This window comes from Equus caballus, chromosome 1 (genome assembly GCF_041296265.1).
Source record: "Equus caballus isolate H_3958 breed thoroughbred chromosome 1, TB-T2T, whole genome shotgun sequence".
NCBI classification, from domain to species: domain Eukaryota; kingdom Metazoa; phylum Chordata; class Mammalia; order Perissodactyla; family Equidae; genus Equus; species Equus caballus.
In genome coordinates, this window is record NC_091684.1 from 158358100 (window position 1) to 158372470 (window position 14371).

Sequence of the window (14371 nt, forward strand, 5' to 3'; positions counted from 1 at the left end):
CTATCCCACAATCCTCTGGTCGCACATTTCCGGTTTTTCTAGATTAGCCGTAAAACGCTCAGCCGTAAACTGCTCCGGCGTTTCTATTAGTCGCGCAGTAGGGTCTGGTGGCCGCAGGTGGAGAGGATTTGTCTGTTCGTTGACGTTGTCGCTGTTCACTGTTTGGAATTAGTAAAGTTTCGGAAGTCAGCTCCGCTGCCATCAACATGTCGGTCCCAAGCGCACTCATGAAACAACCGCCTATTCAGTCTACGGCTGGGGCCGTCCCGGTTCGCAATGAGAAAGGTACTGTGCTGAGCCGTTTTCCAGTCGGGTCTTACCTCTTCCTTCCCCAGAGTACTCCAATCTATCCCGGGCCGACTACACCAACTCCACCAACCCTTAAGACCCTGCTCCCTATTTCTTCGACTTTCCTCATTAAACTCGCACCTGATCTCGTTGCCTCGGGAGAAAAAACCCACTTCCATCTCATCTCATTCTTATAGCCTGTCTGCCCTCACCTACAGGCAAACTCCTCTCTTTCCTTGGCCTCCATCATTCGTTAGACTAATGTATATAGTGAATGCCTGCAGTTTGCAGGACGTTGTGCAGGATACAATCCCTCTTTTGTTATCCATAGCAGTCTGTATATGCTGCTTTTATAACTCATCATTATAATTATTTATGTCTCTAGCTCCCTCTACTACATCGTAAGCTCATAACCTTCTTGAGGCAGGAACCATGTCTTATTAAACTTTCTATCCCTTTCAGCCAAGGCAGTGATTGTATTTATTAAATTGAATACAAAGTTGTACGGGACAGTCCCCCTAACTTTGAGAAACTCATTCTTGTAGATGTGAGACATGCAAAAAGAAGCACATTCTAAGCAGTGTACGGTCTTTCACACCTGTAATACCTGTCACTAAGTGATGTAAACCGAGTGATGTGGGAGGGCAGAAGAGGAATAATCTCTTCAGATTTGGGTAATCGAGGAAAGCTTGAAAGAAGATGCCATTTAAGTTGATCCTTAAAGGATGGATAGGATTCCAATCAGTGCAGATGGAAGAAGGAACACCGTATTTGTTTGAGGAGTCAGGGTTTTTTCATTAAGGATTTTGGAAAATAATAACGGTTCTTTCTTTTGTGTTTTTTCAATGTACTGAATCTATCATTGTGCAGCTTCCTTTTTTTTTTTCCTTTTAACTTAACATGATTTTTGAGAAATATCCTTTGGATACATATGGATCTAATTCATTTTAACTGCTTGTAAATTCCATTGTATAATTAAACCACCGTTTATTCTCTACTGAGGTACAGTTGTGTTGCTTTTTCTTGTATTACAAACATGCTGCAACTGTCATTCTTAAACATGTCTCTTTAGTACACTTGTGTAAGAACTTCTCTCAGGTAAACTCGTAGAAGTTCATCATCAACTATTTATTGCCAGTTGCTTTCCACAGTGGGTTGTAAGATCATTAGGAGTTTTTATTTTCCCACATATTTATCCACACTCTTGGTTATATCAGGTTTTTAGATTTCTGCCCAATCTAATGAGTGTGTAACAATATCTCATTATTTTAATTTGTATTTCCCTGATTACTAGTGAAGACTAGGCATCTTGTTCATGGGTTTATCAGCTCTTTATATTTTCTCTTATAGGAATTACCTGTTTCTGTCATTTACCCATTTTCTATTGGGTTTGTTTTTATACATCCCAAATCTGTAATATCTATTTCCCTAGGTTTTTTGGCATGTCTTTTAATTTTAATTATGGAGTCTTCTGTTACATAGACATTTTTAGTTTTAGTGTTATCAGATTTATCAATTTTATCTTTTAGGGTTTGTGCTGTTTTGTATATTGTTTAAGAAATCCTTCCCTACCCTGAGATCATAGATACTCAATTACAAGGAGTTTCTATCATCTGAATGTTTGTATATACTAAATAGGATTGAATACACAATTGTGCAAGACAGGCTCTAAGTTAAGGAGCTTATAGTCCAGTAGGGATGTATATGTTTAGGATATGTTTTTCACACTTGGGTCTTTAATCTGTCTGGAATTTTTTGTGTGTATCGTGTCAGAGATCTGATTTTACTATTTACCTATGGTTAGCCAGTTGTCCCTACTACTCCATTGTTTGACTAGCCCATCCATTCTTCACTGTCTTTTAATGTTGCTTCTGTAATATACCACGTTCTCACATAGGTTGTTTCTCTCCTCTCTACTCTATTCCATTGGTCTCTATGTATCCCGAGTCAACGACATATTGTTTTAATTACTGTAAATTTAAATAAGTCTTGCAGTCTGATACAAAACCCCACCCCCCTCACCTCACCTTCTTCTTTTTTTTTATTACGAGTCTATTTTTTAAGAGCAGTTTTAGATTCACAGCAAAATTGAAGGAAAGTTACAGAGATTTCCCATATACTCTCTATCCCCGCACATGCATAGCCTCCCCTATTTTCAACATTCCCCACTGGAGTGATACATTTGTTACAATTAATGAACCTACATTAACACATCATAATCACCCAAAGTCCATAGTTTACATTAAGCTTCATTCTAGGTGGTATACATTCTATGGGTTTGGACAACTGTATAATAACATATATCTGTCATTAGGGTATCAAACATAGTATTCTCACTGCTCTAAAAATCATCTGTGGTCTACCTATTTATCCCTCCCCACACCCAACCCCTGGCAACCACTAATCTTTTTACTGTCTCATCATTTTGACTTTTCCAGAATGTCACGTTTGGAATCATACATTATGTATCCTTTTCAAATTGGCTTCTTTCAGTTAGAAATATGCATTAAAGTTCCTCCATGTCTTTTCATGGCTTGATAGCTCATTTCTTTTTTAGCGCTGAATGATATTCCGTCATCTGGACATCCCACGGTTTATTTATCCATTCACCTAGTGAAGGACATATTCATTGCTTCCAAGTTTTGGCAGTTATGAGCAAAGCTGCAGTAAATATCAGTATGCAGGTTTTTGTATGGATGTAGGTTGTCAGCTCCTTTAGGTAAATACCAAGGAGCATGATTGCTGGATTGTTTGGTAAGAGTATGCTTAGTGTTGTAAGAAACCTCCAAACTGTGTTCCAAAGTGGCTGTACCATTTTGCAGTCCCACCAACAATAAATGACAGTTCCTGTTGCCTCACAACCTCATCAGCATTTTGTGCTGTCAGAGCTCTGGATTTGTGCCATTCTAATAGGAGTATCATGGTATCTCGTTTTAATTGGCATTTCCCTGATTACATAGGATATGGAACATCTTTTCATATGCTTAATTACCATCTGTTTATCTTTGTTGGTGAGCTGTTTGTTAAGGTTTTTGGCCTCACCTTGCTCTTCAGAATTCTCTTGGCTTTTTGACCTCCTTCCATATGATTTTAGAATTAGCCTGGGGACGAATTCTAGTGGAATTACATTAAAATTATAGATCATGCATTTATTGATTAACTCGGGTACAGTTGCCATCTTCTCATCCTTGAACATGATATATTTCTCCATTTATTTAGTTCTTTTATATCTTTCAATAAAATTATATATTTTTCCTCCTAAAGGCCCTTTACGTCACTTGTTGAATTTATTCCTTGGTATCTTACAGGTTAGTTGCTGTTGTCAATGGTATTTTTAAACTATATTTTCTAATGATATGTAGCTAATGTACAGGTACACTTATTTGTATCCAGCATTCTTCCCAAATTCTTTTTTTCAGTTTGTCTGTGGGTGATCTTATATTTTCTACATAGGTAATCATATAGTCTGCAAATTATAGCAATTTCTTCCTTTTCCATCTTTACCTTTTATCTTTTTCTTTTTTTTTTTTTAAAGATTGGCACCTGAGCTAACATCTCTTGCCAGTCTTTTCCTTTTCCCCTTCTTCTCCCCAAAGCCCCCCCAGAACATAGTTGTATCTTCTAGTTGTAGGTCCTTCTGGTTATGCTATGTGGGATGCCGCCTCAGCACTGCCTGATGAGCGGTGCCATGTCTGCACCCAGGATTCGAACTGGTGAAACCCTGGGCCGCCAAAGCAGAGCACACGAACTTAACCACTCAGGCGTGGGTCAGCCCCTCTTTTTCTTTTCTTATTGCCCTAATTAGAACCATAATAAAATGTTGACTAAACGGTGTGATAGGGACAACATAAGCATGCCCACTTTTTTCTTGTTGTTGTTTTTTTTATTGAGGTAACATTGGTTTATAACATTATATAAATTTCAGGTGTACATCATTATATTTCAATTTCTGTATAGATTACACCGTGTTCACCAACCAAAGACTAATTACCATCCTTCACCATACACATGTGCCCAGTCACCCCTTTTGCCCTCCTCCCTCCCCGCTTCCCCTCTAGTAACCACCAATCTAATCTCTGTGTCTATGTGTTTGGTGGTGGTTATTGTTTTTATCTTCTATTTATGAGTGAGATAATACATTGTTTGACTTTCTCCCTCTGACTTATTTCGCTTAGCGTAATACCCTCAAAGTCCATCCATGTTGTTGTAAATGGCAAGATTTCATCTTTTTGCTGGCTGAGTAGTATTCCTTTGTGTATATATCACATCTTCTTTATCCATCAGTCCCTTGGTGGGCACCTAGATTGTTTCCAAGTCTTGGTTATTATGAACTATAGCATGCCGAATGTTTTTTAAAGGAATGCTTCTAATATTTTATCATTAAGTATAATGTTTGCTGTATCTATTGTTAAGACTGTGACTTTAAATGTATCAACTTTAAATAATACATTATTTTTTCCCCTGTTAATTTTCTAAGGTTAAACCATCCTTGTAGTCCTGGGCTAAATCCTATTAGGTCATGATGGTTTAGAGTTTTTTTGTTAGTTTTTACATTGCTGGAATAAATTTGCTGTTAGTGTTTTTGTATCTATGTTCATAAGTGAAATCCACCTAAAATTTTCCTTTGAACTGTCCAGTTTGGTTATCAAGGTTATATTCATCTTATAAAATGTATTGGTTAGTTTTCACACTTTTTCTATTCTCTATAATTGTTGGTATTTGTAAAGGAGAGACTGTCTACTCTTGCAGGTTTGGTAGCACATAAACTAAAAGAAAAGAAGGTAGAAATAGATAAAATTAGAAGATTGAGTTATGCGGTAATATAAAGGCTGCCATGGAAAATTTCAAAGGAACTAAAAGAATGAGCAGCATTTTCATTTTATGTTCCCTCTTAAGTCACTCTTACTGTGTGCTAGACACTGTTGCAGATGTTTTGTTTAAGGGTATAGTTGAGGTGGAAAAGTGTGAATTTGGGATGGACATAGTCTGCCTGTTTAGGGGAACTTTTTTCTATTGTTTCACTGCCCACCTTCTTCCAGCTTCACTGTACCCAAGCTAGGCCTCATTATCATTAGTGTTGGCATTCACAAGAATGTCTTCCCATAACTTGGCCTTTGTGGGAAAACACCACTAGATGAATAGATGGTTGGGTAGTGGCTCTCTTCTTCTCCTACTTGGACTCTTATTTACCAGGAATATGGGACTCTAACTACAAAGGCCAGGGGTTGAAGGACATTGGGAAAGAGGCTACTGAAAACATACTAAGTTATCTTTCCCACTCAGGTGAGATCTCGATGGAAAAAGTGAAGGTAAAACGTTATGTTTCGGGAAAGAGGCCAGACTATGCCCCTATGGAGTCCTCAGATGAGGAGGATGAAGAATTTCAGTTCATTAAGAAAGCCAAAGAACAAGAAGCAGAGCCTGAGGAACAGGAGGAGGATTCATCTAGTGACCCTCGGCTGCGGCGTTTGCAGAACCGAATTAGTGAAGATGTGGAAGAGAGGTAATGACTAGGGTTATATTTCCCTGACCTGAACCCCTACAGGTTAATTAGTAAGAACAGCAACAGTAGCTGATATTTGAGTAGTACTTACTAGGTGCCAGGTACTATTCCAAGTACATTACATTTACTAAAATTCTCATAATCCACACAATAACATTATGAGGCAGATACTATTATCCCCATTTTACAAATGAGGAAACTGAGGCACAAATGGGTTAGGAAAATAACTGAATAATGACCAAAGTTATACAGCCAGTAAGTGGCAGCCAGTAAACAGCAGGTTACCTCTGGTCCAAAGGCCCTAATTAACTCATTAAGGGAATAGAAAACACAGCCCATTGATTGTTGTTAGGGCAAGTCTTTTTAGCACAAAGATGTCTTATAAATTTTGAGAAATGGATTTTAACCATTTACTTATTCTGAAGGCTATTGAGGGGAAATGAAAAAAGGCCTGATGAATGGTCTTATGTAGGAAAGGGAGCCTCCCAGTGAAGGATTTTGTATGTTGTGTGTTGATTGAGACATTACCTTACATGGTACACCAGAGGTCCCAAACTTTCAGAGTTCATGTTGTCTCAGGAATTTTTTCACAGAGTCCCTAGGCTCAAACAATTCTGTTTATTTTTATTGAGTAGTTAGATCCAAATAATTTAATAAACATTCATGTCCTAACAACTTAGCCATTTGAAAAATATAATACACATTTATAATAGAATGTGTAGAATAATAGAAATAGAAAAAACACTTTTATTTCATTCTTACATAACCACAGTTATGTAAAACTCCGCTTATTAGTGTGGTTTGTGTGCCTCTTGGACACTGACAACTTCTCAAACCTTGGAATCAGATTGGCACTGTCACTCTCATTTCCTGTTCTGTATTGATTTTCTTGCAGTACTTTTTATCACAGCAGCCACCAAAGACCCAGTTTCACAAAGATAGCATGTCATTGAAAGGAAACAGCATGAACAAATGATGAAACTGCAGGTACCTTGAGTTGTAAATATATCCCAGTGCACCCATACAAGTCTGTTGCAGTGCCTCAGGATGTCTTAGCATACATTTAATGTTTTAGGTCCAAACATTTAATGTTTTAGGTCCAACTTGACTACTTGCTCTGACACTTTGAGTTAGTTTCCTTAATCTTCACCTCAGTTTCCCCATCTCAAGATTTCAGTATTAATAAAAACAAACATAATGTCCAGGTGCTCTATGACTAAGGAAATGTGGGTAATGCCCCTTCATTTTTGTGACAGTGGTATTACACTTGGAGATACTGTTTTTCAGATTGGCTAGACATCGGAAAATAGTGGAACCTGAAGTGGTAGGAGAAAGTGACTCAGAAGTAGAAGGAGATGCCTGGCGCATGGAACGAGAAGATAGCAGTGAAGAAGAAGAGGAAGAAATTGATGATGAGGTATAATAAAGGAAAATGGGGAGTTCTTTCTGGGTACAAGAAAACATTAGGGATAGTGTTCTTTTGTTGAGGCTCTAAAGGCACAAGATTGCTGCTTTTGGCAGAAGTCTGGCCCAGTATTTCCCATTTGTTGGGGATAGGATTGAAAATAGAATGGTGCTAAATCGCATGTACTCGTATTAGAATTTGTTGAGCTTGATGAAGGAAAAGTAAAAAGCTGTCTTAGAGCAGAGGCCATTTGGCTGACTAGCTTGGACTTATGACTTGATAGGAAATAGAGCGGCGCCGTGGCATGATGCGTCAACGAGCACAGGAGAGAAAAAATGAAGAGATGGAAGTCATGGAGGTAGAAGATGAGGGACGTTCTGGGGAGGAGTCAGAATCAGAATCTGAGTATGAAGAGTACACGGACAGTGAGGATGAGATGGAGCCTCGCCTTAAGCCGGTCTTCATTCGAAAGTAAGTATCTCACAAACCAGGCCCGAATCCGCCTAGTTCCTGTTTTCCAGGTCTGAAGATAGAAGTCTCCTTTCTATCTCATACTCTTCTGAAATGTAAGTACTAAGTGAAAGTCTTCTGCCCAGTGCCCTAGCTCTGCACACTACTTGCTGAGGAATATCTTGTTGTTAACAGAGAGCCTGAGTTTTTTTTCCCATATCCCTTTCCAGTTAAAGAGCACATATCTGCCCAAGGTCTCATATTAAGCACAAAATTAAGCTTGAAGAGCAAATGGCTAGAAATGCTACTACTTACAGTCCAGCAGGTTCCTTGCTATTTAGGCAGTTCTCAAAGATGAATGGAATTTTGATGCTCTAAAGACCTGGAATGACTCCCATTTTTGGCTCTTTGCAAATAATAGAGCCAGAGATTGTTTGGCTTTGTCTGATTTGGGTAGGAGTTAATTTAGGGTAATAAAGAGCTCCAGTCTAAGGGCTTTGGGCAACTAACAGGACCTCTGTGCTGCAGGAAGGATCGAGTAACAGTTCAAGAACGTGAGGCTGAAGCATTGAAACAGAAGGAGCTGGAGCAGGAGGCAAAACGCATGGCTGAGGAGAGGCGCAAGTACACACTCAAGGTACTGGGAGTGGCTGTAAGGACTGAGTGCAGGAGTAGTGTACTTAGGTTTACCAAAGGAGAGTAAGTAAGCCTAACAGTTGACTTTCTCTCCCTATCCAGATTGTAGAAGAGGAGACCAAGAAAGAGCTGGAGGAGAACAAGCGGTCCCTGGCTGCACTGGATGCACTCAATACTGATGATGAAAATGATGAGGAGGAATATGAGGCATGGAAAGTTCGAGAGCTAAAGAGAATCAAGAGGGACAGAGAAGATCGAGAAGCGTGAGTAATAGGATGGACCTAGAGTTTAATACTGCTAATGGGACAGGTTCCTATAGGGTAGCTCTGAGGCTCAACACCTAGTGTGAGTTCCATTCTGGTTTTCTTTAGGGTTCCTGCAACTGGGTGAGTTTCCCATAACTAGAATGTGGCTTGTTACAATAAGATCAGGGAAAAGAAACACATTTTGTCTGTGTTCCTCCATGACAGAGCCCCAGCTAATACTCCTTTTAGTTTCCTAGTAGACATACACAAGTTATTCACTGTTACCAGTTATCTATAGTTACATAGCAGCCCAACCCAAAATTAAGTGACTTGAAACAATTGATTATTTCTCGTGATTTTGGAAGTTGACTAAGCAGTTCCTCTGCTGGTTTCACCTGGGCTCTCTTACGCAGTTGCATCCAGCCTGGAGGATTGGCTGGGCTGGAAAGTCCAAAATGGCTTTTCTCACATGTCTGAGAGTTGATGCTGACTATCAGCTAGGATGCCACACTTCTTCAGTGGGCTAAACTGGCTTCCTTACATAACAGTCTCAGGGCAGCATTCCAAGAGGGCAAAGGCCAAAGCTGGCAAGGTTTTTTGAGGCTCACATATCATTTCTGCGAAAGGGCATGCATACTACGAGGGGAAGAATTTGTGGCATTTAAATGATCTGTCACACTCACTATGTTAGAGCAGAATCATTTCTGAGCTGCATCACCAATTCCTGAAAATTGCTAGGAATGAGAGGGTAATCCCAGATTACAAAGAGAAACCATCAGAAAACTGTCCTCAACCTTCAGTTTCTAAGGTTTTTATCCTGGGTTTCAAGGAGTCCATGTACTCTTTAAAATTGTGTGTATCTGCTTTGGCAGCCCTGGGTTTGAAGGTTTGCATCCCAGGTGCAGACCTACTCCATCATCAGCCATGCTATGGAGGCATCCCACATACAAAGTAGAGGAAGATTAGCACAGATGTTAGCTCAGGGCTAATCTTCCTCAACCAAAAAAAAAGAGGAAGATTGGCAACGGATGTTCACTCAGAGCAAATCTTCCTCACAAAAAAAAAATTATCTGTGGGGCCGGCTCCATGGCCGAGTGGTTAAGTTCAAGCGCTCCGCTGCAGTGGCCCAGGGTTTGGATCCTGGGCGCGGACATGGCACTGCTCGTTAGGCCACGTTGAGGCGGCGTCCCACATCCCACAACTAGAAAGACCTGCAACTAAGATATACAACTATGTACAGGGGGTGTTTGGGGAGATAAAGCAGAAAAAAAAAAAAAAGATTGGCAACAGTTGTTAGCCCAGGTGCCAATCTTTAAAAAAAAAAAAACTTTAAAAAAAATTATCTGTAAAATTGTGTGTTTATTTGCATTTTCCTGGAGAAACGAAATCTTTGACTCATCCCCTCAAAAGAAAAGGTTAAAGGCACTGCAATCTAATTAATGATGGTAATCCTTGGTTTGTGATATGTAAGCACATACATGATTACTAAAGGAATACTAGTGAAGTCTTACACAGAGTTATTTTAAATTCTGATTTTTTTTTTTTTTAAAGCTAAGAAGGCTTTTTAGGGAAGGAGAATTAGTAAGGTTGCAAAATCAAGCAATAATAGTATGTCTGAACCTCAAAAGGCTAAAATCAACTTTTGGAAGTGTGCAGTAGCCAGAGTGGCAAGCATAATGAAGACCACCTCACCTTTTTATTTATTGAGTTCCTGATCTTGATTCTTCATAGGCAATGACTAGAATGTTTTTTTTTTTAAAGATTGGCACCTGAGCTAACAACTGTTGCCAATCCTTTTTTTTATTTTCTGCTTTTTCTCCCCAAAGCCCCTTGGTACACAGTTGTATATTTTTAGTTGTGGGTCCTTCTAGTTGTGGTATGTTGGATGCTGCCTCAACATGGCCTGATGAGTGGTGCCATGTCCGCACCCAGGATTCGAACTGGTGAAACCCCGGGCCGCTGAAGCAGAGTGCGTGAACTTAACCACTCGGCCACGGGGCCGCCTCCAATGACTAGAATTAAAGAAGGTGAATAATGCTTGAAAGGTGATGGAACTGTGTTATATTCAGATAATTAGGTCTTTCTGAAGCTGGAATGATACTAATAAATTCTTTTGTTCTCTGGACAGGCTTGAGAAGGAGAAAGCAGAAATTGAACGCATGCGAAACCTGACTGAGGAAGAGAGGCGAGCTGAGCTTCGGGCAAATGGCAAAGTCATTACCAACAAAGCTGTTAAGGGCAAATATAAGTTCTTACAGAAGTATTATCACCGGGGTGCCTTCTTCATGGTAAGAAGTGAAAAGAGAATGGGAAATTTGGGTAGTAGGAATAACTCAGAAGCTTTGAATTCTTTTTTCCCTCCAACAATAAACTGGTCCTGGAGTGTTACTTCCACTTGCCAGTGGTCAACTTTCTCATCTGCTTTTTTGCTTCTGAAGAATATAAACCCAATAGAGAAAGCATTGGCAACATGCAGATTTTAGAAGTAGCAGCACCTCTTCTCTTTTGGCCCTAGTTCTCAGGAGGAAATGATATAATAGAAGAATTGAGGAACTGAAATAGAGAAAGAGTGATCTATATAGATAGTAAACTACTAAGGTCCCCAAAATCACTTAGATATTATTCACAGCCAAGTGAGAAATTTGAGTTATGTGAAACTAAGCTCTGTAAATAGCTTTACATTAATTCATATTTGCGTGGTGAAAGTTTAACTCACTCTGAGCTGACTGAAAGTGACTAAGCCTAACTAGCCAGAAAAATGGTTATCTAACCATTATGTATAATGCCATCATCTCAGTTGTCCTGCACATCAAGACCAAAGTCAAATTACCAGTCTCTTAGCTCTGTGTAAAGTGATGAAGACTTCTTCCAAACTATTTGAATTAGCACCAGTGATAATTCCTTAATAGAGAGAAGGAAAGGGAATGGGAAAATTGATTGCATTTATTACTCTAATACTTGTGGTTTGTTAAATTATTTCATGTTAAATTTGTATCAGAAACTAGACTGACTTTTTCACATGCTGTATCTCAAACCCTAAGTATCCCCACTGCAGCTAAATTCCTGCCTTTCACTGTAGATACCAGTAAAATGTAAAAACTTCAGTGGAGGGTTCCTTACTCCCCTCCAAAATCAGTTTCAGTATATCTGCTCAGCAGGAAATGTTTTCTTATTATGTAGTTTTCCAGTGTATGTAGTTTTCTAGATTGGAGTCAGTGAAGATTATGAATTACTTCTTATACTGCTGCAGAGTCATAAAGCATCACTTCTTAAGCATTTCAGCAGCTTTAATAATCAAACTTCTTAGAGAAGCAGTGGATTGCTGGCTAAGAAACATAAGGAAAGGTTTATGTGAAAGCCTTTTGGTGCACATACTCAAATATTGACTCTTCTCTTCTGGACAAGGAGAGTGAAGTTGAAATGGCTTCTGAGGTTAAATGACAGATCTCAGGCCGGCCCCGTGGCTAAGTGGGTAGGTTCCTGGGCAGGTTCGTGGGCTCTGCTTTAGTGGCCCAGGGTTTCGCCAGCTCGGATTCTGGGCACGGACATGGCACCGCTCATCAGGCCATGCTGAGGCAGCATCCCACATGGCACAACCACAGAGGCACTCACAACTAGAATATACAACTGTGTACTGGGGGTGCTTTGGGGAGAGGAAGAAGGAAAAAGCAAAAAAGGTTGGCAACAGTTATCAGCTCAGGTGCCAATCTTTAAAAAAAAAAAAAATGACATCTCAGACTTTTAACAAGGAGAAAAGTAGATCTCATAAAAACTGTTTAATTGTTCTACCCTTAAACTGGGCCTTTCTATAGCTAAAGGGAAAAGAATACTTCAAAACTATGTTGGGTTAAAGGACTCAGCTCTTCCATGAAACTTTCCTTAATCAAGATGGTGCTATTTTAATTCCTTCAGCACATGTATAACCTGTATCATAGTCTTACCTAATGTTGATTTGAAACTGTTTTCTGTAGTTATTTTATATAGTTTATTAAGTAAATAACCTTTTGAGCATGTACTGTATAAAGGGCACTACTGTTGAGCACTGCTAGAGGATAATCCTTGCCCTCAGAAGGCTTACAATCTAAAAATGGAGCTAAGGCAAATACATACTGGAACAAGAGGAAGAGTGAAAGTACTATGGGATTTTTGAAGAGAGAGATGTTATATTTGGTAGAAGATTGAAAAGGGTGACATAAAAGAGGTGACTTTTAAGATGTAGACTTTCTGACATTCAGTGGTAGGAAGACATTCCAGGTGAAGGGACCAGGAGTGGAGGCAGAAAGTAACAGCTGTAAAGGAAAGTACAAGGAGAGGTAAATTAAGGCTGTAAAGTATTTGTCCTTGACTACTACGCAGAGTCGTGCTTATTTAATAAAATAGAGACCCACTGAGGGTTTTGAGCAAGGAATAGGTATAATGAGAGTTGTTTTAGAAACATTAATCCAGTGGCAGTGAGTAAGATTGATTGCAGAGAGAACCTTTAATAACCCAGGTGTTGAGAGTTTATAAGAAGTGTCAATTGATTCTGCACAGATTTTGAATCTAGGTAATTGAGAGAATGTTGGTCCTATTAGCAGAAAAAGTTAAATCAGGAAAGGCTGGTTTGAAAAGGTTGGGGAAATGATTTTCACCTTAGATGTGAGTTTGAAGTCCCAACAGAATATCCAAGCTAAGATATATAATGGGCAGTAGAAAATTCAGGATCGGAGATTTGAGAGGCCTGTACCAAGTTGAAGTCATATGAGTGCATGAACATATTGAGTGCAGAGAGAATATAGCCAACCTTCAGGAAATGTCTACACTTAAGAAGACAACACAAAGGAAAAAAGGAGTATCATCTCCACTAGATATAAGCTCTTGAAGAAAAAGTTCGATACCTACGCTGCTTTCTTTGTATCCCGTGTCGTAGAGTTTAATAAATTTGGGGTTTGACTATACAAAAATAAAATCACAAGACTGACAGAGTCTTTTCCACAGGATGAGGATGAAGAGGTATACAAGAGAGATTTCAGCGCACCTACCCTGGAGGATCATTTCAACAAAACTATTCTTCCCAAAGTCATGCAGGTATGGGGTACCTTAATAGCACGAGAGAAAAAAGTAATGTATTGAGGGCTGGGACATGAAATGTTTGGTCGTGTAACTTATCGTCTATCCTTCCTTCAGGTCAAGAACTTTGGGCGGTCTGGTCGTACCAAATACACGCACCTTGTGGATCAAGACACCACCTCATTCGACTCAGCATGGGGTCAAGAGAGTGCTCAGAACACAAAGTTCTTTAAACAAAAGGCAGCTGGGGTACGAGATGTATTTGAACGGCCATCTGCCAAGAAGCGGAAAACTACTTAGAATTTAACTACTTATCCTTCCAGCTATGGGACACAAGGGGAAGTCTCGGCATCTGGTCCTTGATTTGCTTTTACCATTATTTACATGGCCCCAGTATCCAGCCTGTTGGACATACTGCCGTACATGTGACACTGGGCAACCTATCTGAAGGTGCTTTGTGTGGTTTGGACTCATGCTGAGAAACCCACAGAAAAGACTATCCAGGGTAGGATTAGAAGACTCCCACTGAAAACTATTTCTGAGAAATCGTAGATTTCATTACTTCTGTCGCTTCCCAAATTCACTTGGGACTATTCCAAGTTTCTTTTTCCAGCTCCTTAGCTTGGGTTAGAAACATGGGCATGTAAGTGGACAGTGCATTACTTTTACCTTACAAGAAATCTAAGCTCATTGAAACCTGTTGTGCATTTTCGATTGGCATCAGTTTTTCTAAGTGAACAAACTTTTTGATCCATTTATGTATGTGTGTCGAGGAATAAAGGAATCATACACCAA

At 39.5% G+C, this 14371-nt stretch overlaps 1 protein-coding gene across 1 annotated transcript; it reads left to right on the forward strand.

The window, feature by feature from the left end:
• The first annotated feature begins 21 nt into the window (after positions 1-21).
• On the forward strand, positions 22-14371 carry MFAP1 (microfibril associated protein 1). The gene is made up of 9 exons (XM_001502921.7): positions 22-285; positions 5572-5791; positions 7079-7208; positions 7480-7667; positions 8175-8283; positions 8385-8545; positions 10656-10815; positions 13505-13594; positions 13694-14371. Exons 1-9 carry the CDS (start codon positions 207-209, stop codon positions 13874-13876), a joined length of 1320 nt encoding a protein of 439 aa, XP_001502971.1. The 5' UTR covers positions 22-206; the 3' UTR covers positions 13877-14371.

Excerpts from the sequence above, each read along its gene's own strand:
- MFAP1 (XM_001502921.7), top strand. The coding sequence starts at position 207 with ATGTCGGTCCCAAGCGCACTCATGAAACAACCGCCTATTCAGTCTACG. Across the intron at positions 8,284-8,384 it reads GGCGCAAGTACACACTCAAG|ATTGTAGAAGAGGAGACCAA; the intron begins GTACTGGGAGTG and ends CTCCCTATCCAG. Across the intron at positions 13,595-13,693 it reads TTCTTCCCAAAGTCATGCAG|GTCAAGAACTTTGGGCGGTC; the intron begins GTATGGGGTACC and ends TCCTTCCTTCAG.